Raw genomic sequence first — 27,108 nt, forward strand, 5'->3', positions numbered from 1 at the left:
CTCTGTTCTTAATCTCATTACATTTTCCCATCATTTGACAGCCCTAACATACGTATATTTGTCCTCATTAATTCATATGACTATACACAATGAATATTAAGTCTTGCCCTCCACAAACTTTGTCATCTTCATGTACACACAGTTAATATTAACATTCTAATGCCTTACTTGAAAATACAAGACACAAATACAGACCATAAGAACAAGGAGGAGGCATTACAGCGTGTTACAGTCATGGATTAATGTGCCTACAACAGGGGTCGGGAACCTTTTTGGCTACGAGAGCCATCAAGGCCAGATATTTTAAAATGTGTATCTGTGAGAGCCGTGTACATTTTTTTTAAACATTGAACACAATAAAATGTGTGCATTTTTATGTAAGACCAACAGTTTTAGATAATGGGCTCTAATTACGTAGACCAGGCACACTACCCCAAGCCAATGGGGTGTGGCCAGCACACTTTCGTGAGCAGCGCAGTGTCTAATAATAAATTAAATACTTGTTGCCATTAATACAACTTCTGCTGCTGCATAGTTTTGCACCGTACTCCGTAGACGTATTTCATTCTTTTGGCCATCTTCGTCAGAAGGCTTGGTTCTGCAGCTTTAGATATTTAGTTTACATTTACATGTTTTTTTGACATCTCAATGACCGAGGTAGACTACAGCATTACCCAGTAAGAATCAAGTTTTGGTGTTTGACCTGGAAAATATCATCAGGAAAGATAGATATGGTTGGCCGTATTGCAGCAGAATATAGATGGACGAATTAAAATGCATAAGAAAGTTGTTGATTTTGAATATTTCTGTGATGTCATTTCTGTGATGGTTTACTTTAAAATGTTAGCAAAAATAAATTTTTATTGTGGTAAGAAATGCTTGAGAGCCAGATACAGTCATCAAAAGAGCCCTACCTGGCTCCCGAGCCATAAGTTCCCTACCTCTGGCCTACAAGATGACGGCGGAAGATAGGCAAAAAGAGTATACGTTATTCCCACTAAAAGGCAGATTCTAAGGCCCCTAACAAAACTGTTTTTTGCTTTTTGTCTATTTGCCCTACACCAAAACAGGAAATAATACACCAATCTTCCTCTTAACACATCCTAGCTTCTTACGCTTTATACAGAAAGTCATTCATCAAAAATAAGTGATTGTAACTGTGAAATAGGTCTCTTAAAAATAAAATCATCTTAATCTTAAACAGATGTATCTACACAAAGTGCTACCACAAATAAAGCACAGTTTAAAGTCAAAAAGGACTGAATGGCACCGGTCACTGCTCAAATGTTACTATTTCTGTTAACTGGCACAAAGCATCCCTGAAGATTGTAATAATTACTTAATTACTAATTACTTACTAATTACTTAGTTATTAATGTATATTTAATATCGTTATTGTTCACTTGAGATTGGGTCAATTATTGCTCCAATAACTTCTCTCCGCCACAAAAAAAATAGAGCAAATCTTTATCACTGCCCTCTGACACGCCCAAAACCTTCCCCACAAAGTGCCTTGCAGAAGTTTAAACAAACTAGTCTGAGGTAAAGAAATAAGACACTACTACATTAGAGTACTTTTGGCTGTGTCCACTCATGTGGATCCTCTAATATTTAATATTTATTCACTACACAAAATACACATTTACATTTACATTCAAAAAATGAGGTTAGATTTAGGTTTAGGAGGTTAAGGATAGGGTTAAGATTAGGGCCTTCGGGTTAAGGGTCATAGGGCTAAGGGTCATAGCGATAAGGATAGGAGGGTTAGTGTCGGGGCTTTAGGAGGTCAGGGTTGGCGGTAAAGGGCTTAGGGTTAAGCTTGGGAGGTTAGTGACAGGGTTAGGAGGTTAACCAAGGTTAGGGGATTAGGGATTGGAGGGACATTATTCGGTTAAGGAGGGTTAGTTTTACGAAGGGTTAGGGTTGGTGGGTTGGGGCATGAGTGTTAACGTCAAGGAGGTTTCGAGGTCAGGGGGATAGGAGTAGGAAAGGGCAGTGTTGGAGGGTTTAGAGTTGTGTGGTTAGGGTTGCGGGGTAGGGTATACAAGTGTGACAAGGTCTCTGCATTCAAGTCTTCAACATTGCTTATTGTTCAGAATCTTGTTCACAGGGGTTACGACAGACCCCAATGAATAATGAAACACCACAAAACATGGACACACCCATGAGAAGCCCTAAAGAAGCCATAAAAATTTGTGATACTCTTGACCAGGGCTATTCAGCAAATTTTTTCTGGAAAAATTTCCAAGGAAATGGAGGGGGTCATTGTACATGAAAGATGCTAAAACCAACCCAGTGTAGGTCAATATGTTATAGACGACAACATAAATTTGTTTCATATCTAATGATACAGGTCATTAATTTTTGGACACCATGAAAGTAGGTTTTTGGTAGATTAGCAGGGTCAAGCAACCAAATTCCACAAAAAAAACCTGGTGGGACTGGCAGCCAAGGACAAAAACACTGGAATTTCTTGTGGATTTGCATTATACTCTGTTTGAGAGAAAAACAAATAGTTTTAAATAAAAAGCTTTTTTAGAATTTCACACTAATAACAACTAAATTGGAGAATTTGCAAGAGGTGCATTAAAGTGTGGACAGAAACAAGTTCATGTGATTCTTGCAAAGCCCATCAACCTTTGCATATTAAAGATGTTATTTGTTAATATTCTAGTTGAATAAAATGTTGTTGTCCAGACTTTCGGGACATCCTGTATTAGGACTACTTTGCTGCCCCTTCACTATTTGGCTTCCTGGATTATCAAATTGTATGGTAATAACTGAGGTCCCCAGTTGACTTTTATTTTAACTATTACATGTTATTGATCCATAGGAGGGAGACAGCACAAACTCCAAAATCTGACAAGAAGATCTGTCATAACCTTCTTGTTGTGAGACCGCAATAAAAATCCCCGTCGTATGGACGTATGTATGTGTGTGTGTTGACGAACTGTACTGTTAGGTGTTACATGGAGCTGGTAGAAATCGGAAAGACTTTCCCAATTAGCTCAGACAGCTGATGGTCCAAAGAACCAAATCAGGACATCCTGAGGTCCAGTTCGTTATATGTCACAGCTGCACGGACTGTGGGAATCGTTACTCATCAATGAAGGTCATCTCTTCAAACCTGCAGAAGTAAAATACACATTTTGAGACACTAATGTACACAGTTTGATAAGAAGCTGTTAGGACATTAACATGGACACAGAAACGCGACTCATAGGGTAAGAACAGAGAACAGGTCTGGTCTTGCCTTCTTAGCAGACACAGGCTGAGAATCCTTTTGATTGGAGCTGAGGGATTTCCACATGGTGGTTTTAGACATTTCATCAGAGATATTAATATCAGAGGGATCACACCTGAGGAGCAAGGAAGGGAGAAGGAGAGGAGCTCAGAAATGATGAAAGGAGTGGGAAGTGTCACAGTGTTAGTTAACAGGGTGTACTTCAAACCACACACACATGCAGGAAAGGTAAAGCATTTTAAGGATAGTGTGTGTCCGCATAAACACAATTGTATGTCAATCTGTATACATACTGTACATTTACAATCCGTCAAATCCATGCAACCCATGTTGCCATCACACCCAAAGTACAGGCGATCCTCGCATCACCAATTCCAACGTTACAATTCTTTTTGGTGATGGCAATTCGTTTTGCAATGTTTTGTATTATGTCATACAGTCACACGTTTACTTGTAGTGGTGTTTTGTTTTACATTTTGTGGTTATGGCTTTCAACGTTATGGCATTTGTAGTTATAGTAGTTATGGCAATTTGTGTTACAAAATGTTGTGGTTTTGACTTGTTCAACACGAGAATACAACATTCTAACTACATTTATAGGTCAGAAAATGTTTAGTAGGTCCCCTTTAAACAATGCCTAAGGTTCAGATAATGAGGTTTGCACATTTGGAAGTGAGCCCTGAAAGAAGTTTCGGATGGCTGAAAGCATTCGGTTTCAGAGGGTGTCGCAAAACTGTTCCTTTGTGATGTCACAGGGGAGGGGGTTCCTTATGCGCGTGGCTGTAAGCCTGATCAGCTCTTTGCCCTACACCAAGCTTTGCTTCTCGGTTTATGAAGGAAGCTCAGGCAGAAGTTATTGGAACAAGAAAAAAATATTTTCATCTGTCAACGGCATTTGACACTGGACTGTTTTGCTGAAGCCAGAAGCAGAGTGCTCTTGCCGGCTCTCTCCAGCCAGTAGCTAATATGCTGCCAGTAGCTCCTAACACTTTTCAATTAGCTCTCCAAAGACTTTTATCAATTTATTATCAAACCCACTATATTAGAAAGTGGGGTTCATTCATAGTTAGGAAGCATTTTGGAGTGGGCGTGCCCAGAGGTGGGCCGTGAGTGGAATACATTAAAACAAAGTTTTGGCTTGAAGCAAAAATCCAAGAAAATACAGCTGGAAAAGGTACAGATTCTGGAAGATCTAGAAAGTTTTCTGTGTAGATTATTGTGTGTAGCTGCTCTATAAGAATGCACAATTCAATACAAAGATACCCTTTAATGGGGTATACATGAATTTGCTGAATATTATTTAATTATTTTGATTGATAATATTTTGGAGAAGTCATGTCCTAGGATTGTCACATGACACTCTCTCTCTTCTCGTGGGGCTCACTGGCTGGGGTGGGTGGGGGCTCTTTGGCGCTGCCCCCACTGCAGCGCAGATGGCACCGCTTCCTGACCTGGTTCCTCTGTACTCAGGCAAACAAACATCTTGTGTATATGTGTGTGTGCAAGTGTGTGTGTATATGTGTCTTGTTGTTTTTTTTTAAATCTAAAGCAATTTGTGCTACATTTTATGTATGAAAAGTGCTCTACAAATAAAGTTTTATTGATTGATTGATTGACAACCACTCCTAAAAGTTTCCTATACGTCACTTGGGGACTTAATCAGATAAAGTTAAGCTCAATGCTTTAGAGGTTCCATTTTAGGACAGTTAATGTGTTTGTAAGGGTTAAATTTACACTGATACGGTATGCACTGTAATGACCATGCCCATGCTGTCCCCACCCACCTGGGGTCATGCGACTTTGAGGCCTGCATTGGCTTACTGCTCTCCATGGGAATCTGAACAGTTGCACCATCTTCGCTTTTGGTACCCAGCATAACCTGGGTTTCCTACAGTAGACAATTGTTAATATTTGCAAATTAATCCTTTGTCATCCATATGTTCAACAAATACCTCCTCAATTTTTTTGGAAGCATCATCAAGGTTTTTCTTCTTCCATTCAGGCATGAGATCGTCCAGGTAACTGAGCTCCCGATCGGAGAAACAGAAGTCCAGCAGTTTGCGGATGAATACCAAAGCCAGCACCTGCAGACAATAAAAGGAGAGAGACAATGCGGTTTGAGATAATGGATGTGCGACAGAGAGAGTGGTCCTCTCACCATCATGGGGAAGACAATCGCAGCAGGTGAGGTCTTGATGACCCACAGGAGAACTAGACAGGTTAGCTGTGTGAGCGTGAACAGATGAACCTTCCTCAAGGGAACATGACGCAGATAGATAAAGTCTGGTTGGTGCTTGGCCGGCATCCCAAACAACTTCAGACGATCAAAGAACTGTAAGCAATATGTATGAGATATCACAGATGCATCAAGACTGTTAGATGGCACTTTTGAGTGCTTATTGAGCTATACCTGTATGCCCTTCAATGATGAGGCACCCATGTAAAGGAAGACACCATACAACACTGGCATCGGAATGAACTGTGGAACAAATGAAGGATTTTTTAAACAAAATGAATAAATACCATTACTACAGTGTCAGGCAAAATGAGGGGAAACTCACCTGAAGTGCTCCAGTCATGAACACAGAGCATCCCATGAGCAAGAAGATGACCAGGCCGGTGAGTCTCTGCTCTCGGATGCCCAGAAAGCGAGGTTGCTCACCTGGAGCAGAGCTCTCTGACTCCAGCTTCAAACTGTTCACATGAGTGATGGACAAAACGGTCGCGGCTACAAACCATGGCAAGCCCATGATGGAGCACACGGCCAGCATGAGACCCACCATCAGGAGGTCCAAGTGGTAGCCGCAACCCTTCTGTGGAACAATTGCATACAAAAAGTCAAAAGCCGAATTCATGTATGATTCGTTGTCTTTTTTTCCACTGAGGGTACCATCCAGAAGGTTGCAGGTGTTACTTTTGATATTCTTTTTTTCATATAACAAGTGGAAGATTAGCACACTGAAAAAAATAAATGTACCAGCAATTTGTGCTCTTTCCGGTTGATGATAACAGCAGTTATTTGTTGGTCCATGAAGATGAGGATGGTGCAGAGAAGAGCCGGAATGGAGGCTGCCAGAACCGTCCACCAAGGGTTACGTCCTATTGGATTGATCAACCACCCTCGGTCTTCTCTAGTGGGCTGAAGGTGGCACACATGAAGGAGATGCAAACATCAACTGGAAGGTATGCACACAGTCGTTCTTGGTTACCTGGAATTTGCTGGGAACCTTTAACTTCTGAGAGGGCACACCGATGATGTAGTCGAGCAACACCATGACCACGATAGTGAGGAATACAGCAAAGTCACTGATCATGGACCGCACCTGTGTGACCCAGGAAACATCACTCAGACATTCTGGAAGTAAAAACATCATTTTGATGCAATTTCTGTACAGCAGTAGCAGGGGAGTAGTATAGCATAAATGAGGGCTTTTCAAAGGGTGAGGTGACCCTGTGGTGCAGGTGCAGCAGATTTCTAAAAATAAAGAAAAAAACATTTTTTCAAAACTGCTAAGAAAGCACAAACTTGTACGGTATATACTATGTGGTGTCACACTTTGAAAACCTTGACCCAAGAAGGCATGCCTTTTGCGGATTACCTTGGTGGGGAAGTATCGACTCGTTTTGAACTGTTTGAGGAACGCTGACAAGAAGAAGGTGGAGAAGAACAAGATGACAGACCAGAAGAGGACATCTGGGGTATAGGGTCCATGGTGGCCGCATGCCGTACCGACAAAATCTCCCTCGAGGCTCAAACACTCCTGTAGAGAGATGATAAAAATGCAGCATCACAAATAGTTTGATGGACTTCTATGCTGTGTTAGGTGAGTACAGCATACAGTGTATAAATAAGTAGTATGACTGAGGTGGAAAAGTTCATTGAGCATTCAAAAGACAACCTTGCCATGTGCTCAGTGGAGAAAAGCAAATCAATGAAATGTCCTTATTAGTGCCTACAGAGAGGTGAGTTGTTTGGAGAGACTGAAGGGGTCAATTGCTTGTTAACAAATGCAAACATGGAACTTGTGCTTTTGTGTATGTGTTGACATGATTAGGTTACCTTGACAGTGAGGTTGGCCCAAGGTACGTCTGCAGCAGTGATATTTCTCTTGCTCCACAGTTCAACGGTTTTATTGCTGGGATGAGCTGGCTCTGCACACTGGCAGCTAAAGTCAGAGAGAAAGCAATAAAAATTAAGCATGGACCACGAACCAAATCAAATTAATTTCTTTCAGACACACAAAAATAAGAACAAAAATACTTTGTTATCAAAACAATATAATAAATAATACTTCCAAATTCCCTGTGACCACTTAAGATGTGCAGTGCACTACTCTCTGCCAGATTATCAATTGTTCCCTGCCTGTCTCCTGTGCATCCTTGCCTTGTGCTACCCTGCCGTGCTTTCTGTCAAACCTGTATAGTGTTTGTGAATACCTTGTATTCCCTGCCCAGCTTCTCCGGCAGTGGTTAATATCTTGTTGGCTTAGTTTTCAGCAGCCCTTTTTGTTATACTTTCTTTAAAATTAAGTTACCAGCCCTCAGGAAGTACATTCCTTGGACGGTCGCCCCCTAGCAAGACCGAACCTTTATCTCTTCGGCTCTCTAGCAATCACCACGAATTAATTAGATTCTACATCATGCCTTCTCAATTTGCGCCTGTGGTTCTTGGGATAACCTGGCACAATTTTTTGGTGGATTGGGGTAAGACCCGCATAGCTAATTGTAGCAGCTACTGTTACGTTAATTGCCTGCGCTCTGCAGTGACCGAGAGTGAGAAGGTGGCACACACAGAGGAAATCAATATGTCTGGTGTTCCTAGCGAATACCTAGCCCAAGGCCAATATACCTAGTGAATACCTAGCCCAAGTATTCAGTAAAGACAAGCCTTTGAGTTTGCCACCTCATCAGCCATATGACTACGCCATTAAGCTGCTCCCGGATGCTCCTTTGCCCAACTCCAGACATATTTTGGGCCTGGAGCAAAAGGCACTCAGGGACTATATCGCTTCCTTGTTAGCTTCTGGTTTCATCTGTCCTTCTTCCTCCCCGTTGGGAGTGAGGGGTTCTTTTTTGTTTAGAAGAAAGCTAAGTCTCTTGGCCCTTGTATCAATTACCTTGGACTCAATTAAATTACTGTCAAAAATATGCTATCTTTATGGACTGAGCATTTTCTTCCCTTCAGTCTGCTAAGATATTTACCAAACTGGATCTTTATATCACCTGGTACGGACTACAGATGCGAACGAATGGAAGACCACATTCAATACTCCGTTAGGGCATTTTGAACAGCATGCCGTTCGGCCTTACCATTGCTCCAGCCATGTTCCAGAACCTTTGTGACATGCTTAACCAGTTTTGTTTCGTTTATATCGAAGATATCGTAACATTTTCTGACTCTTTGATGGAACATGTACTACAGTGCCTTCTGGAGAATCACCTCTATGTTGAGGCAGAGAAGTGCGAGCCACTCATCATCCGTCTCATTTGTGGAGAAGGGCAAGCTTAGAGCCGATCCCGCCAAGGTATAAAGCACTTGCAGAGGTTCCTAGGGTGTGCAAATTTCTACAGGAGATTAGGAGATTCATTTGCAATTTCAGCAGTATGGCGGGACCAGGCTGACATCCACTAAGGTACTTTTAGTATTGACCTCAGCGGCTGAGGCGATGTTTATTAAGCTTAAATCTTTGTTTACTTCCACTCCGGTTCTCACTCATCCTGACCCATTTATGCAATTTTTTGTTGGTTGGTGCTTCCGATACAGTAGTGCGGTCCTGTCCTTGTGGCCCTTGGTTGACCAGCAACTCCATCCATGTGCATTCTTCATGTTGCCTCACCACAGTAGAGGGGAACTGCGACATGGGGAATCGTGAGCTGCTCTCCATTGAGCTCGCACTGCAGAAGTGGAGGCATTGGCTGGAGGGCGTGGCCAACTCATCAAGCCTGCTAGTCATTATTCCTCACAAGATTTGACTTCACTCCAACCTACCGACCCGGATGACGGAACATTAAGCCTGATGGACTCTCCAGAGTGTTTGGCCCGGGTGAGACGGCGAAAACCCCAGACTCCATCATACCTGCAGCTAGAGTGTGTGCCAGAGCCAATAAGTCTCAAGCTCCATCAGGTTGGATGGAGACGTCTGTGCACAGCCATTTTCAGATCTCTCCAGAGATGTTCGATCGGATTCAAGTCTGGACTCTGGCTGGGCCACTCCAGGACATTCACGGAGTGGTTCTGAAGCCAATCTTTTGAGATCTTGGCTGTGTGCTAATGTCTACTGTCTATATGGTCAAGGTACATGACCAGTCTATTGAGGTCAAGAGCGCTCTGGAGCAGGTTTTCATCCAGGATATCTCTATATATTGCTGCATTCATTTTTCCTTCTATCCTGACTAGTCTGCCAGTTCCTGCTGCTGAAAAACATCCCCACAGCATGATGTTGCCACCACCATGCTTCACTGTAGGGATGGTATTGTCCTGGTGATGAGCAGTGCCTGGTTTCCTCCAAACATGGCACCTGGCATTCACACCAAAGAGTTCAATCTTTGTCTCATCAGACCAGAGAATTTCGTTTCTCATGGTCTGAGAGTCATTCAGGTGCTTAGGAGTGGCTTTCGTCTGGCCACTCTACCATACGGGCCTGATTGGTGGATTGCTGCAGAGATGGTTGTCCTTCTGGAAGGCTCTCCTCTCTCCACAGAGGAACGCTGGAGCTCTGACAGAGTGACCATCGGGGCCTTGGTCACCTCCCTGACTAAGGCCCTTCTTCCCCGATCGCTCAGTTTAGAAGGCTGGCCAGCTCTAGGAAGAGTCCTGGTGGTTCCAAACGTCTTCCATTTACGAATAATGGAGGCCACTGTGCTCACTGGGACCTTCAAAGCAGCAGAAATTTTTCTGTATCCTTCCCCAGATTTGTGCCTCAAGACAATCCTGTCTCGCAGGTCTACAGACAGTTCTTTTGACTTCATGCTTGGTGTTTGTGCTCTGACATGCACAGTCAACTGTGGGACCTTATATTGACAGTTATTATATTTCCAAATCTTGTCCAATCAACTGAATTTACTGCAGGTGGACTCCAATTAAGCTGTAGAAAGATCTCAAGGATGATCAGTGGAAAAAAGATGCACCTGAGCTCAATTTTGAGCTTCATGGCAAAGGCTGTGAATACTTATGTAAATGTGATTTTTTTGTTTTCTATTTTTAATAAATTCAAAACATGTCAAAAAAAACCTTTTTTCACATTGTCATAATGGAGTATTTTGTGTAGAATTTTGAGGTAAGAGATTAATTTAATTCAGTTTGGAATGAGGCTGTAACATGACAAAATGTAGAAAAAGTGAAGCGCTGTGAATACTTTCCGGATGCACTGTATTTAACATTTTACAACACAGAGGAATAAATCCTGAGGGTGAACATACTTCAAGTCATCGTAGATTGTCTTCCTTATTCTGTACCACAGGTTAGTACAAAGTAGAGATAATTTATACTAACGGCTGTAAAGAGTTTAGAAGGTTGCTAGAGTAAACAGCTGACTGCAAAATGTTACAAAATGTGTTGTAGAGCATTTGAACATAAGCGAAATGGCTAATGCTAGCAAGCCTTAATGTACAGTTGATAGCATGAAGCAGGCTAATTGAAATATGTGAAATGTGTCTGGAAACAATAGTGTAATTGTTGATGTAATCATCTTATGATATCTGAAGTGTTGTTATTTTTGAAGAATAAATCCTGAGGTGAATATACGTCAAGTCATCGTGGATTGTCGTCCTTATTCTGTACCACAGGATTTTCAATGCAGACCCCTCTCCAGGTTGTGGAGGGGCAACATTAGCAAGATAAAATTCCTAGATGGTTTTTACCCTCATTATGAAATTGCAACTTGAAATTGCAATTTCATTGACCCGGTGACAGGTTATTTTACTAACCACAGTCTAAAAATGTAACGTGTAGGGTGCTTTGTTTGTTTTCCATAGTACAGGTCAAATGGATAAGTTTGTTATAAACAATACGAGACAGTAAATGAAAACAAAAAGCAATCATACAAAAACGGGTGCATACCAAGATGGACAGTACTTAGATTTGAAAGAATCTCAATTTATATGATTTCTTGCTAAGTTCTCATTCAAAATTGTAGGATTGTGTGCCTCACTATGCCAGCGTCAGCTTGTCCAGATCACTGTGCTTGTTGAAGGGGTAAATCTCTCCCAGGTGGAACAGCTTCTCCAAGGCCTCGTAGATGAAGATGATGCAGATGAGGGCAGCGAAGGCCTCCTCTGTGAAGCGAGTGATGTAGCACACCAGCGTGCTGGCGTCTGTGGCCACCAGCACCAAACACAGCAGTGCCGTCCACAGGCCAATGCAGGTCCTCAGCGACAAGTAGGAGAGGTCATAGTCCCTAGAGAGCAAAGGGGACATTGTGTCATCACAGAAGATGTCACAATATGAGGAAGTTGTCATGACATACTTGCAGAATTTGAAGAGGATCTTCTCAAACACCAGCACGGGTCCTGTGCTCCCTAGAATGGTGAGAGGTTGGCCGGCAAACAGCGAGTAGGCGACCCCAGTCATGGATGCACCGAGTAAGGATTCAATGGCACTCTGGAACACACATACCGTACATAATATCTTGCTCCTGAGTACTAATCAATCATCTTAAAAGTGCAAAACATGTTACATCTTACAATGCGTCCCTCTGTTGCCTCTCCCAGAAGCCCACCAAAGGTGATGACTGGTGACATGCAAGCACAGTATAGGAAGAGAAAAGAGGCCACACACTGCAGGCTGAGGCCATCTTTAAAATCGCTCAGATAGAAGGGAGCCTTCCTCTTGATATCCATTATCAGACCACCAAACAACCTGGTGACAACATCATCAGAGAGGGCTGTGCCTACTACAAGTAACTGTATTTATTAAGGCATAATTTGATCTGAAGTTTCAAGGCTGCTCTTTGTCATTTATCAGAAATGTAAAAATGTATTGGGATGGACCCAAATGTAGCACAAGTCCAAGGATTAAGTGGTATGTCTCAAGTTCTTTGTTCTCATTTTTTTACCAACTGTCCATGACTCACCGTCCAGTTCTCTGCAGCTCCGGCCCATGGTGCTCAGCATGGGGATCTTCCTCGACCTGGTAGGCTGTGCCATTAGGGACGCCAGGCATCTTCCTCTTCTCCTACAATGACCACCAAACAGACAAAAACAAGGTCAATTACAGCAAATCCCCACACATTCATGACCCCCTGCATATTTGCTGATTTTTGGTCATTTAAAAAATTTACATATGCCGTATAGAAATAATATAAATTTCTCCAATACTTTGTATTTAATAAATGGACATTTCTCTAAAAGTTTCTGAAATTGTTGATTGTTTGAAAAAAAATCAAACAATGAAAAATATACAGAATGAATTAAAAAAATAAGTAATATACATGCCTGTATAGAATCTATACACACGAGAGAAACCACGAACGCCAGCATGTACATATGAAAAACAGTGATTATTGCAAGCGATAAAAAGATATCTGAATACAACACAATTAAATACATGTATTTGTACGCTTGTGTCTTCGTTGGAATAGGTGTGTATGCTATGTCAGTTGGTTCTTCTGTTGCAGGCATGTGTTTGGCCAGCTATGTGGGGCGGGTTGAGCATGACCTGTGAACCAGGAAGTGCGGGAATCGGTGTGTGTGCTGCGCTCTGGTGGTGGAAGTGTGAAAAATAAAGTTGACTGGAAGCAGCCGTTCGCCGTGTTCTTTTTTGGTATTGAAATCCTTAAGCAAAGATTGATTTAAGCTGCTTTTGTATCGATATAAGCAGACCAAATTGGCTGGCGGTAGATGAAAAGGGCATCGTAGTAACCGGATTATCATAATAACCGGGTATCGTACTAACGGAACTAATTATATCATAAAAGACTAGAAATTTGCCGGGAAATGAAAATAGTATCGTAATAAGTAGTAATTTGTTATAACCGATATCGTAATTCTTTTTGCCATCTTAAAACAGCAACGACTTTTTAAAAACAACTTTCCTCACACTTTCACATCAGCTATGCAATTACAAGAGCAGTGGTTCAGTGGTGGATAAAACAATTATACAATAATTACTGCTGTAAAAAATACAGTACGCAGCAACAGCAAAGTTAAAGTGACACTTTCAACAGTGCAATCAATGTTTGTTTATATTCCTATCTGCAAAACATACTGCTAATATGAGTGCACGAGGAGGTAGGCTAATGCAGTAGTGAGGAGCAGAAAGTGTAAAACAACTTATACCCTTTTAAAATTGTTTCAAAATTCAGGAAAAAGCCAACTGCTGTGCTGTTCTAATGTTACCTGCTGTGCTGAACACTCGTTCGGGGGGGCACTTGTTGCAGGGACGGACAAATTGCTTCTGGACAATTTGGAAGGCAGCGGAAGATCGCTGTATCGATTAATGGCAATTATTTTCCACACCCTTAGTACACACAATACAATTACATTCTATATAATTCAACAAGGCTGCATGGGGGTTGAATGGTTAGCGCACAGACCCGAGTTCAATCCCACCCTCGGCCATCTCTGTGTGGAGTTTGCATGTTCTCCCTGTGCTTGCGTTGGTTTTCTCCAGGTACTCCGGTTTCCGCCCACATTCCAAAAACATGCTAGGTTAATTGGTGACTCCAAATTGTCCATAGGTATGAATGTGAGTGTGAATGGTTGTTTATCAATATTTGCCTTGTGATTGGTTGGCGATGAGTCCAGGGTGTACCCCGCCTCTCGCCCGAAGACTCCAGCTCCCCCCGCAACCCTCGTGAGGATAAGCGGTAGAAAATGAATGAATGAATGAATGATTCAAAAATTACATTTGTCGATGTTGATGTTAATCTTACATTATAATATACGTATACGTATATATATATAGTATATATATATACACACACACATATATATATATACACAAACACACACACACACATATATATATATATATATATATATATATAAAACACATACATATATGTATACTGTAAATGGTTTCTTACAGTATTTTCCATCCATCCATTCTCCTCTGCTTATTCGGGTCTAGGTTGCAGTAGGGAAGCCCAGACTTCCCGGTCCCTGGCCACCTCCTCCAGCTTGGACGGGAAGACACTAAGGGGTTCCAAGGCCAGCTGTAAGATATTATCCCTCCAGCGTGTCCTGGGGCCTTATTCCAGCTGGGCATAGCCGGAATACCTCACCAGGGAGGCGACGAGGAGGCATCCAGAGTAGATGCCCAAGCCACCTCAACTCTCGATGTGAAGGAGAAGCGGCTCTACTCTGAGCCCCTCTGGGATGACAGAACTCCTCACCCTATCTCTTGGGTTGAGTCCGGCTACCCTACGGAGGAAACTCATTTCAGCGGTTTGTATCCGCGATGATCATAAGGTGAGGGTGGGCACATAGATCGCCCGGTAAATTGAGAGCTTTGCCTTTCGGCTCAGCTCTCTTTTCACCTGGACGGTCCGGTACAGTGACCCATCACTGCAGACACTGCACCGATCTACCTGCCGAGCTGCCGCTCCCACCTTCACTCGCTCGTGAACAAGACACAGTACATGCTAACGGTCACAGCCCGAAGAGGCCATCTGGACCACACTGTCCGCAAATAGCAGAGACGAGATCCTAAGGCCCTCGAACCGGACTCCCTCAATGCCTTGGCGGTGCCTAGAAATTCTGTCCAGGAAAATTACAAACAGAATCGGTGATAAAGCTCGACGTACTGCTGGCAATGTGAACCAAGCTCCTGCTCTGGTTGTACAAGGACCGAATGGCACGTGTACCGAGCCACCAATCCTGTACTCCCGGAGCACCCCCCAAAGGATGCTGTGAGGGACATGGTTGAATGCCTTTTCCAAGTCCACAAAGCACATGTAGACAGGTTGAGCAAATCCCATGCACCCTCCAGCACCCTCGCGAGGTTATAGAGCTGGTCCGAGTAGAGGTTCGGCCAACAGTCGTACCCTACTCTCCAGCACCCTGGAATAGACTTTCCCAGGGAGGCTGAGGAGTGTGATCCCCCTATATTTGGAACACACCCTCCTGTCACCCTTTTTAAGGAGGGGGACCACCAACCTGGTGTTGAAGAGACGTATCAGCCAAGACAGTCCCTCAACATCCAGAGCCTTGAGGAATTCCGGGCAAAACTCAGAGGAGCATTTTGACCAAACCAGATACCTCAGCCACGGTGAGAAACTGTCTGCGTATGTGTCCTCTGACTTTGCTTCCTCTATGGAAGGTATGTCAGTTGGAATGAGAAGGGCCTCAAAGTCAGACTACATCCTCTACTACAGGCTACAGACTACAGGCTCCTATCTGAGGTGTCGGACGGTTTGCGAGAACCCTGTTACACCCGCAAACATAATAACTGCCCACAAACATAATAAACCATAAACGTAATACGAATCTGCAGCTTTGAATGTAATAATCCCGCAAATGTAATAACTATTACATTTGCAAGAAATTATTACATTTTGTTTGTGGGCATACATGTGCGTTTTAGTTACAGTATGTGTGATTTTGTGTGTATATGGGGAAGAAATAAAAGAAATAATAACATATAATAATAATAATAGTAATAAAATTTTATTAGAACAATTGCAATTATCGCAATTATGTTATCTTTTTTAATTTACAATAAATTATAGTTTAATAATTAAAGATTCCTTTAATGTATTCAAATGATACTCTTTGAATAATATTTTTTCCACAAAAAAAGAAAAAAAATTATCTTGTTAAAATCCTCAAAATGACATCTACACCTTCTCCCTCATTAAAAGAAGAAAGAACAAACAACAACCACAAAGATCATTATTTTGTCTCATATTAGATTTGTGGGAAGTTATTACATTTACAGATTTTCACTTTCCCACATATGTAATAATTTCCTGCAAATGTAATAGTTATTACATTTACATCTCCCGTTTCCAGCTGATTGCTGTCATCGAACTGGCCTGGAGGTACAGGAGTCAGCCCCACTTTCTGAGTAAGTAGAGTCGCTGGAGTGAGAATGGACTGGATTCTCAGCATCTGTTGATACTGAAGTCAAAGGCCTTGTGTTGACGATTGCTGTGACCTCGGCCATGAATGTCACAAGAACTTCACGCGTCAGTCTGGCGGCTCCAGAGCATGGCATCCAAAATGCGTCAAGTGATTCCAATCATACGCTCCCAGATGTCACCCATGTGCGAGGCGCGAGGCGTGTGGAGGGTTGAACTGCCATGTACACTCCTGTTCTTGCAGGTAAGTCTCCACCTTCTTGTGTATGCAGCCTTCTGAGTCAATTTGGAGTTCTTTGCAGGCTCCTACGAAGTTGGTTCCACAGTCTGACCTGAACAGTTTCACAGGGTCTCGTGTTGCTAGGAAGCGCCTGAGGGCATTGATGAAGGAGGAAGCGTCCATCGACTCCAAGACTTCGATGTGTATTGCCCTTGAAGTCATACACACAAAGATGACCGCCCATCGCTTGCTGTTTGCTTGGCCTCCTCTTGTCCTTCGTGAAGTCACAGACCAAGGGCCGAACACATCCTAACCCTACATAGGTAAATGGGGGGTCCACACTTAGACGGTCGGCAGGTAGGTCTGCCATTCTTTGCTCTTTTTCCCTCGTAACTTGCAACATATTACACAGGTGTGGATCCTACTGCTCACAGCTCTCTTTCCCCCAACTATCCAAAAGCCTGGAGCCCTTATAGCTCCTTCTGTGAAGAGCCGACACTGGTGATGAACCACTTCGTGAAAGTGCCTGATCAGCAGTGTAGCAATATGTTGCTTGCCTGGAACCAGAATGGGATGGGGTTCATCAGAAGTAATTTCTGCCTTGGCAAGACGACCTCCAACTCTGAGGAGCCCCTGCGAGTCCATGACGGGACAGTTTGCTGAGCTGGCTGTGCTTGGGAATTGACTTTCCAGCTTGAATGCATTGTATTTCCTCACCGTAGACTTCCCTTTGCAAGATGAGAATCACTACCGCTTTGGCCTGCTCACGCTGGACCTTGGTTAGAGCCTTGTCGCAGATGTGCCAGCCACTGCAAGGATTGTCCTTAAACGCTCGTACAAAGGAGTGTGCAATGTGTTATAGTAGTGCCACAGCTCACATGAGAGATGTCCAACTTGAGAAACGTTCAAACCGTGCACTACCGAGCATGCTGACAGAGAGTTTGGTGGCACACACATTTACTGCAGGGCGAACTTCCACATATCTTTCAGGGTCAATTAGCTGGAATGGTTCTGCGTTTGGCTAAACTTTTTGGACGTGAGTGAAGAAAGATGTGCCAGTTAGCTAGAGAGCTAGCTGATTGGCTGACACAGCTCTGGTGGCATGGTCAGCGGGGTTTTGGTCGGTGCAAACGTAATTCCATTGGCTCACTTGTGTAGATCGTCTGATCCGTTAGACTCGATTATGCACATAAACAGGGCTCTACCAAAAATGACTTGCCCATGGGGAATCCTTAAGGTGAGAACAACTTGCCTGAAGTTGCCCCATGTAAAATGAAAAGACTGCCATAATGATATCATCTCATTTTTGCGGCATCACATGAGATTCTCAATTAAAAATTAAATTATTATCATTTCTTGTGGTTGTTTGTGGTTGTGCACCACAATGAAACATTGTGGAACATTTGCTGAATGTCGGACATGACAGCAACTGGTTCACTTCTGAACCGGAGGAGGATTCCAATCAGGCTGTTGTTCAAATCTGGACCTTGTAACAACACTTCATTCAAAGATATGCCATTGTACTGTGCGCTTGAGTCGAACACAACTCTGATTTGTTTCGGCTTTTTTGGGTGGTAGATTCCAAAGCTTGGTAGGTACCAACACTTGATCTTTCTCCAGTGCCGGTGCAACTTTGGCATGACCATTGCATGAAATCCACAAAGTGGTCCTTCATCTCAGGCTTCCTCAGTAGAGTTCGGCGGAGGAGCATGAGGCGACTGAGTGCTTGTTGCCTATTGTTTGGCAGACGCTGCCTGGGACTACGGAACGGGAGAGGAGCCACCCAACTGTTGGAGCTGTCCTTGGTGAACTCTTTATTCATGATGCCGACGAAGATTTTATCTTCGACCGAAGAGCATGTCTTGAGGGTATAAGGGAATGCGCCCCCCTGGATCCCGAATGTGTCAAAGAAGGCTGACCTTACCAGTGATAGATTGCTCTGGTCGTCCAACATGACGTACATTTTCTTCTTCTCGTGAGGTTGTCCCTGAGGATAGACGTTGACCAGAATTATCTTGGAACAGGATTTGCGTTGAAAGTTCCCTCCACATATCTCTGTACAGCTTGAAGTGGCAACCTCCAGCGCCTCTGCAAACTGCTCCCCTCCATGCCCTGTGGTGGATGAGACTGACTCCTTAGCAGCCCAGGAGGGTGGACCAGCATGAAGGACTGAAACATGAGTGTTGCTGTCACATTCTGAACAGTGTATGTCTGCCCTACAGTTCTTGGCTTGATGGGCTGTTGACGCACAGCATTTAAAGCATATTAAGTGCTCTTTAAGAAATTATTTCCGTTCCTGCAGTGTTTTTTCCCTGAAAGCCCTACATCTGCTTAAGGGGTGTGTTTTTTGGTGAATAGGGCACTGTTTGGATGGGTTTTCTTGAGGTTTCTCATCCGCGTCTAGGGAGGAGTTGCGAACTTGAACCTTGTTGATTGAGACAGGGGTCTTGAGTTTCCACTTTGCTGGCGGGTGTTCACATCTTTGATCAGTGCTGTTGGAGAGTTGGAGAGCAACTTCAATGAGCAGATCTGCTAATTCTTGTAGACGGTGGTATTCTTTGCTCTGGATTCTCAGGAAGTTCTCCAATCTCATGAACAGGGATGTTTCAATAGCTTCAGGAGACCCATAACTCATATCTAACCGGTGCCATGCCATCTTCAAACCATTAGCTGGGTAATTGATATGAACTGCTCTGATCCTCTTCACGTGTTGTAGTGCTTCCCCACTAAGCCACTTGGAAAGTAGATCAAGTTCTTCACTGGGTTTGAGGTTCAACCTCTCAATAGCTTCACGGAAACTAGTTTTCCAACACAAATAATTTTCTGGACGATTGTCGAATATCTTTAGCCCTGATAGGATTAGGTCACGACGGGCTAAATAAGTGACAAGATCAGACATGTCAGCAGAAGTGCTTGCCGCCCTCTGTGGCTGGTCACGTTTGTTGCTGTTGCGTGGTAGAAGGGGGGTGCTGTCATTAACTTCGACCAGAGTGTGGCCCTTGGGCTGGTGTCCATGTTGGGGTAAAATTTGTTGGGGAGTTGAGGCTTGTTGAGCATGACTGATAGCGGTGACAACATTCTCTGGATGGGCGGGCTGCAAAGCATCTGTTGCCTGGGGAACACGGGCAGTATATCTTGCTTTGTGGTCCATATTTTCACTATATGTGTCCTGCCGTTGATTATGGAAATGCCTGCTGACATAGTCGCAGGTACGTTGCGCCGATGGCTCAGTGGTTACGAAAATGTTAGACCTTTTTTTTATTATTTTCTAGGTCCGCAGCTGCTTCGAAGACTTCAGCCGCTGCTAATGCAGCTTCGGCTTCACCTTCTTCTTTCAAAGTGTTCAATGTGGCGTCCATACGAGCCTTTTCAACAGTCATCTCTATTTGTCGTTTTGCATATGCATCTTTAACACGTGCAGCTTCAGCTTTTGCTCGTGCGTCTATCGCAGTGATGCTGACTAAGGATCGACCGATACATCGGGACGATATTTGCGTTTTTTCCTTGTATCGGTATCGGCCGATACGCGCGTGGGTTCGCCGATGTATTTTTCCACCGCATGATTTACAGCCAGGCAGCTTTTGTGTTGCCCCGGCGGCAGAGGACCCCGCAGCACACGTAGTCGCGGTACCCCGCGACTACCCCGTAGTCGCATATCTTAATCTTAATCTTACCCCGCCCTCACTGTTGAATCACATCAAGGGCACGTTTTCACAAGTAATAGAGTTAGCTTGCTTTTAACACTTTACCAAGCCCATCACATTTCACTGGGTGATCGCTAGGCATAACAGTTTAAGTCACGGTGTGACAACAAGAAAGCCCAAAAACATCACATACCAACGCAACAGACGAATAAAAGCACTCTCACTAGTTGAGCAGAACAAGAATGAACAACTATGCAACTTTAAATGCGTGTCGTGTTATGTGTGTGCGCTCTCTCTGAGCACACACGCACACACACACACACACACACACAGAAGGAATTTGAGCAGCCATGTCTGCTTATGAGAGGTCTTAAGAGTGTACAACACGAACTTTAATGATCAGAGAAATGTTTTATATATTGTACTAAATTGTGTCAGTGTGATGTGTTTGTGTGTGTGGAGGTGGGGGGGGTTGCGCGGAGGAGCAGTCATCACATCAATGCTAGATAAAACTTGAAACTAACTTAAAACTATGACAGAAATGTTTTGTACATGGTTGAATATTTATTTCTTTTAAAGTTGATAATGCTGTATAAATGTGTGATTAAGAAAGCTGAATCCGGCTGTGTTCAGTGTTTACATTTCAATAAATATTTGGTATCATGGTCATTTCTTCACAAATTTTCTTCACAAATATCGGCCCAAGCAAAATCGTCCATCAGCTAAAGGTGATGGAAAAAAAATCGGTATCGGCATCGGCCCCCAAAAAACCATATCAGTCGATCCCTAATGCTGACACTAGCTTTACTGGAACGGGAAGTTACTGACGATGATGATGGCGATGATGGGTGTGACCGACATGTTGATCTCAGCGTTGATGTGGTTTCCCGTTAGCATAGATGCTCTTAGTGTGAAGGAAACTTTTTACTCTTCTGCCCTCACCGTGCGTTTCTATGCACGGGTTAGCAGCGAGTTAAACACTCTCCCAAAGGGCACCAGAGACTGTTGTAGGCTTTAGATGCCTTTAATGGAAGCCGTGTAAAACTGAAAAACAATACATACATACATTCTAATGAGTACTGAAGTAAAATACGACCAAATATGTCATCAAATGTAAATAATATCAATGGAATATCGTATATAAGGATATAAAATGAAATAAACTTACAGTTTGTGCTTCTTCAAGAACAAGACGAACAAGGATGGAGGGAGACACAATGCGTCTGTCTCCCACCGACACAGTGTAAACAAAAATAGCCGATTCAAATTAACTTTATGGCTCCAACAGCCGACCACAATTAACACTACCGCTAGAGGCTACCAAATACGCAAAATAAATCTCATACTAATTTGCGGGACAGAACAGTTAGATTTGATTACCTTGTTGAGTGCTAATATAATGGGCATTTTTTGCAGAAAGCAATCTGATTCACTCTAAAGTTATTAATAATTTATACATTTATACAAGTAGATTGGAAAGGTAATTTTTTTTATTGTAATTTTACCGAATTATAGACATTTTTATTGGCATATACTCTGAGATTTTTGCGAATTGCGGGTGGACCTGGAACTGAACTCCAGCAAAAAGGAGGGATCTCTCAGATATCATACGAAGCTTCTCTGATGCACCAAAGTTGTACCTGAGATGGAACATTCTTCGGTGGCTCGATACGGATGGAAGGGTCCCACTCCCCTGGAGGTAGGACAGTCACCTGGTCCAAAAACTCATCTATGCCAGCTAGTAGGTCACCTCTGTCTTTGGCCTTGTAAGCTACACCATGGAAGATCTAGACCACAGAGATGTAAAAGACACATGGAAACACATTCAAATTATAATACATTATCATTACCATTATTATCATATCATTGTGCTGCCAATGTACCAGAATCCATTACATATTGGCAAGGATAATGTACTGATTATTCCTGCCAAATGGGGCAACGACCGACCATATCCAGGAGATGGAGCGGCACCTCAAGGGTTGGAGTTTAACATCATGAAATTGTACATCATGATTTCTCAGTCCAGCAAAACAGAAGTTTGTGACTGTGTTTTATGACACTTGTGACTTAGTTTTGAGAAGCTTGAGAAGGAAAGCCCTCACCTCATCTGTCATAATTGTTGCCATGGATCGTCCAATTTCATGGTACTGCTGTGCTTTTCCATCCGGGCCCAGGAGAATGAAGAGGAACCTGCAGTGACATGATCAGATGATAATTTTGACAAATGTCATGTATTTGTATGTCTATATATCATGGATACCTGGTGGGTATCGGAACCTCAGTGAGGCCAGTGAGCAGCACAGCGGGGGAGAGCCGGACAAAAGCCACAATGGGTCTCTCCAGGAAGTCCAGCTCTCCTACAAGCACATTGGAGGCTTCTGCTCCTTCTGGGATCTTCTTCATAAAGTGAAGGTCCACCTGGTAAGTGACAGGTAATGTCTGGTTTGGTACGGAAATTGGGCCGTTCGGAAGATACTGATTTTCTCAAGGAGTATAGTTTGGATTCAAACAAAATCTTCACCAAATGTGGTACAACATTAATAATAAATTAATAAAGAAAACAGTCGCCGGGTGGTTATGCCCCGCTGCCCTTGCAGAGCCTTCCCCCTTAGGTATGTATATGGCTATATATGTGTGTGTGTAGGTATGCATGTATATATTTATTATTATCATATCTAAAATAGCTAAAAGATCTAAATTATTAGAAAATATATTATATATAAATTATTATATATTAAGTATCAATAGTAGTATCATTATTATACATACATAACTATTATCAATAAATATTATTATTATTATTATTACTATTATTATTATTACCATTATTATTATTATTATTATTGTTATTATTATTATTATTATTATTACTATTATTATTATTATCAATTACTTTACTTTATTTATTATTTTTATTCTCAATTTTTATTTTTGTGTATGGTAGGCATGTGTGAGTTATGGGGACTGTGTGCTATCGTCCCTCTGGCTGTGGCTGTTTCCCGGGTGGGGCGCCTGGTAAGCTCATACGGGAGGGGGGGTCTCGTTTGTGCAGCTTGGGCTCTGGGTGGGGAGGTGCGGTGCTGGGGCATTACCTGCTTCTCTCCCTTCGGTAAGGGGGTGGCTGGGTTGTGGTGGATGTGGGGCGGGCAGGTGGGGGGGCTGGCTGTGGGTGCGTGGGTAGCGGGGCAGATAGCGGTTGGGGTGGTGCCCTGTGCGGCGCGGGCCGGGATTAGCGGGGGGCTTGCTTGGGGGGCGGGGTGGTGGGCTCTGGGTTGTGGGGGGGCCTCGACCAAGGGTTGGGGGGTGGGACTGGCCGGTGGCTCACGGGCGGCCCCTGCTATTTGCCGGTGTCTGGTTGGCCCCTTCTGTCTCCGGTCTGGTGGCGGTCTTCCCGCCTCCGGGGTGTCCTACTCGGCAGGTCCGTGGGTGGATGGGAGATGTGGTGGAGACGGGTCGGCGCTGTGGCGGAGGGTGGGACTGGGGGGGGCATTCACTTTTTGCAGCTGTTGGGGTGTCATTTACTTGGTGGGCTCTGCTGCCTGGTGTGTGTGTGTCTCCGTCCCGCCCTGGCACTCTTGGCTCACGTGCCCGGGGGGCGGGGTTGGCTCTTCCCCATGCGGGTCCCGGTTCTCCTGCGGTCTCTGTGATGTCACTCCCTGGGCTGCCATGGTGACGGATGTGTTGCAGGGGCGCGGTCCCTGCTGTTATGGTGGTTGTAGGAGCTGCCTCGGGGCGTGTGGTTTGTCCGCGGCTCCTGGTGGTCCGGGGGTGGCGTAGCTGGCACAATCTCTGATGGGGCCCTCCGGGGGGGAGCTGGCAGGCCGGACTGGCTGCCACGATGGGCTGGGTGGGGCTCGTGGTTGGTCCTGTGACCCAGGGCTTGCTCCGGGCGGCTGGCTTGCCCGGCTCGGTTGGTCGGTAGTGCGGGGTGGGCGTGTGTGGGGCCCCGGTCCTCCCTGCTGCACTGCACCACCTCACATACATGTAGGACTTTGGGGGGTGGCCTACAACTGGTTATGCCGGGGGCGAAGGGTTTCCTTGCGGATGCCCTTTTGTCCTCGGCATTCCTCTGGCTTGGTCACCCTTCAATTTTAACCGCACCTTAGACACTCAGTTCTGGGGGGGATCTGGGCAGGCATGGGACCCACCATTGCTCAGCTTCCCTCCACACACACACATACACATACACCACACACATAGGTCAGCCATATGGGGCAGGCCTATTTTTAATTGCACAATCTACACAATACCATCATCACACACACAGGTGTAGCGGGCTGGACCGGAGAGCCTTCTGCCTACCCCCGCGATTGGCCCGCTGGCTGCTGGGGCTTGGCGGCTCGCTCGGGATGCCCTGGGCTGCAGGATATTTTGGTCTGGTCTGTCTGGCCTTCCCGGGGGTCCCGCTGGAACCAGCTGACGCCGGGGCTTGCCCTAGGGTCATGGTTGGCGCTACCTCCCTGGGTCTGTAGTGGGTCGCGGGCACAAACGTGCCCTTGGGGGGGCGTTCACCGGCCTCCAGGCGGTGGGGTCCACGCTGCTGGTGGCCTGAAGTCTACGGTGGTGGCCTGGGGTTGTTGCGCTGTGGTGGCTGCTGCGGGGACCGGGCTGTGTGTTGGGAGGGGGCCTGATCCTGCTCATGGGGACGGGGGCCTGGGTGGCCTGTGAGGATGGGGAGTATGCTCCTCGGAGTGGGGCCTGCTGGGGGGGTGGTGCTCTTCCGGGCGTTTGGGTGTCTGCTGCCACTGGTCCTATGCTCTGCTGCATCGTTCTCCCTGTCTTTGCCCATCCCCAGTCTTGCCTTAGGGCTCGTCGGGGATGGTTCTCCGGTACGTGGGTGGAGTGCTGCTGGTTCTGGGGGCGGGGGGCGGTTGGCCCTCCCGGTGGATGGTGGGGTCTGTCGGTGGCCTTGCGCTGGTCTTAACTCCTCGGCTGTGGTGCCTGGCCTCCCCATGACTTGGAGCTATGGCTCTCCCTCACGGGGGTGAGCTGCCCGGCGGGTGTTGGCCGGCGCGGTGGAGCGCCTCACCACTCGCCTGCTCGCCCCCTCCGCTTGCTCATGTGCGGGCCTTCTCCCCTCGCCCGCTCCTTTGTCTGCCACACTGCCGTAGCCCTGATGCCGTGGTCGAGGGGAGTCTGGGGGTGCTATGCCTTGGCGGTCCATACCTCCCTGGGCTCGGGGCCTGGTTGTGGGTCTGGGACCCCTGGGTCCCCCGCCCTGTGATGCCCCGGACGCCCCACCCGGGGACGTCCACAGTGTGTGCTTGCGTGTGTGTGTATTGAGTGGATGGGGTGTGCGCGTGTGTATTATTATTATTTTATGTATTTATTCTTTTAAATACTTAGATAAATAATGATTAGTTTTATTATAATTATATATATATATATATATGTGGGTGTGTGTGTGTGTATATGGCCATATAGATATACGGGGGGGGCTCTGCGGGGGTCTGGCGCAGGGCATTCCATTTATACCGCCCGGTCCTCCATGGGGCAGTGTGCCCGGGCCTCTCCTGTCCTGGCCGGGGCGGTCCTATGTCGGTGGTCAGGCCTGGGGTTACCTGGGGCAGGCCGGGTTCTGCTTCCTGGGGGTGTGTGGGGGGCGGGGGGCGGTGCCTCCGGCCATGGACGGGCTCCCTTCCGGCTGGCGGGGGCGCCCCTGTGCCCACGGGTGTGTGGCCTTCGATGTCCTTCTGCCCTAGTGGGGTATGGTCTCCCGCTGGTCTCAGGGGTGCGGCTCTCCTCCGGCCTGCTGGCGCCCTGTTGCCGGTTGGGATTGCTCCTCTATGGCCTCTTGCTGGTCTCTTCGGGGAGTTGCTTCGGGGGCGGGTCTTGGGGAGTCGGCCCTGGCTTTGCCCACACCCACGGGGCCGGAGGATCTCTGGCGGTGGGGGCTTGGCCTGGCTGCGCAGGGCGGGGCTTGCTGGGTGGTAGAAGGCAGTCTCTCTCCTTTTGTCATTCTCAGTGACAATCACACATTCACACACTCGCATTCACATACACAACACACCTCCATATGGACACTCACAGCACATGGGTGCTTCTCTATACAATCGACCATTTTATCCCTGATGTTTATATGCTATTGGTATGCTATTATTACAGTAATAATGATGTCAAGCAGTGAGATTTTAATTACTGTAATTGTGTTTACTATCATGGTTCATGTCTTTATTGTTACTATTGCTACTGGTAAGTTGAACTGTTTCATTTCACTGATATCATCTCCATTATGACCCTTAGCCATCATTGACATTTAACTGTTCTGTTTGTCTCTGTTTTTGTTATGGGAATTCTTGTTGCTGCTGTTTTTGTCTCTCCCTCTACTGCCCCCCCACCCCCCACCCCACCTTTCTCTTCTTCTTTTCTGTTCTTCTTCTTGCTCCGGTCCAGTCGCTCCAAAGGGCATAACAAAAACATCAAATAACGGCAAATAAAATTTCATGGTACAGGGAAGTTGTAGCCAACACCTTTCCTGACACAGAGCAAATCTGTCTAGCATGTAAGGGCATTTAGATCAACAATACTATCTGCCCCAATGGCTGGACGGGACAAAAAAAAATAAAAATAAATAAATAAATAAAAAAAATTAAGAAAACAGTCAAGTTAGTGTCCATCTACCCGGGTAGTATAATTTTGTTTTGTCTTGTTCTAGCTGTATGATGAGATTGTATTTTTTCCAACTTTGTCACTGAAGTCACACCCTCCACACGTGTAAGCCTGCTTCATGCTCTCCAGCATTGTTGATCCCAGTTCTAGTTTGCCGTTCTTCTGAATTTTTGTACTTGGTGTAAAGCAGTAGTTGTTTCTAATTTTCATGTTCTCATATTTCAATATATTGTGACGTTGTTGCTGACGCTATGGAAACGACACAACTATGGTCGATAACAAGCTTTTTTATTGCACAACAATAATGGCTACTGTCAGCCGTAACCACGCTGCTAAAACCACAGCCAGCAACTCCACAGTGCTTCCTCA

The 27,108-nt window shown here is 45.0% G+C and overlaps 1 protein-coding gene across 5 annotated transcripts in view; it reads right to left on the reverse strand.

The window, feature by feature from the left end:
* Nucleotides 1–1,572: 1,572 nt before the first annotated feature.
* slc4a8 (solute carrier family 4 member 8) overlaps nucleotides 1,573–27,108 on the reverse strand; it is a 74,007-nt gene continuing 48,471 nt past the window's right edge. For 3 of the 5 annotated variants that reach the window (XM_058055939.2, XM_058055935.2, XM_058055937.2), the window contains 18 exons: nucleotides 22,391–22,548; nucleotides 22,233–22,320; nucleotides 21,768–21,914; nucleotides 12,316–12,416; nucleotides 11,927–12,101; nucleotides 11,710–11,843; nucleotides 11,395–11,640; nucleotides 7,305–7,410; nucleotides 6,844–7,005; nucleotides 6,454–6,567; nucleotides 6,222–6,383; nucleotides 5,806–6,057; nucleotides 5,655–5,723; nucleotides 5,403–5,576; nucleotides 5,197–5,328; nucleotides 5,029–5,132; nucleotides 3,254–3,359; nucleotides 1,573–3,127 (listed from right to left, as the gene is read on the reverse strand). In XM_058055939.2, the coding sequence (XP_057911922.2) occupies nucleotides 3,122–3,127; nucleotides 3,254–3,359; nucleotides 5,029–5,132; nucleotides 5,197–5,328; nucleotides 5,403–5,576; nucleotides 5,655–5,723; nucleotides 5,806–6,057; nucleotides 6,222–6,383; nucleotides 6,454–6,567; nucleotides 6,844–7,005; nucleotides 7,305–7,410; nucleotides 11,395–11,640; nucleotides 11,710–11,843; nucleotides 11,927–12,101; nucleotides 12,316–12,416; nucleotides 21,768–21,914; nucleotides 22,233–22,320; nucleotides 22,391–22,548 (2,436 nt within the window). In that variant the 3' untranslated portion in view covers nucleotides 1,573–3,121. Of the gene's footprint in view, nucleotides 3,128–3,253; nucleotides 3,360–5,028; nucleotides 5,133–5,196; nucleotides 5,329–5,402; nucleotides 5,577–5,654; nucleotides 5,724–5,805; nucleotides 6,058–6,221; nucleotides 6,384–6,453; nucleotides 6,568–6,843; nucleotides 7,006–7,304; nucleotides 7,411–11,394; nucleotides 11,641–11,709; nucleotides 11,844–11,926; nucleotides 12,102–12,315; nucleotides 12,417–21,767; nucleotides 21,915–22,232; nucleotides 22,321–22,390; nucleotides 22,549–25,691; nucleotides 26,958–27,108 lie in introns of those variants that run through there. The other 2 variants (XM_078798531.1, XM_058055936.2) reach the window with 2 other exon arrangements.

The sequence above is a fragment of the Doryrhamphus excisus genome, linkage group LG18 (genome assembly GCF_037039965.1).
Source record: "Doryrhamphus excisus strain RoL-2023G ecotype Guam linkage group LG18, RoL_Dexc_Guam_v1.1, whole genome shotgun sequence".
In the NCBI taxonomy this organism is placed as follows: Eukaryota; Metazoa; Chordata; class Actinopteri; order Syngnathiformes; family Syngnathidae; genus Doryrhamphus; species Doryrhamphus excisus.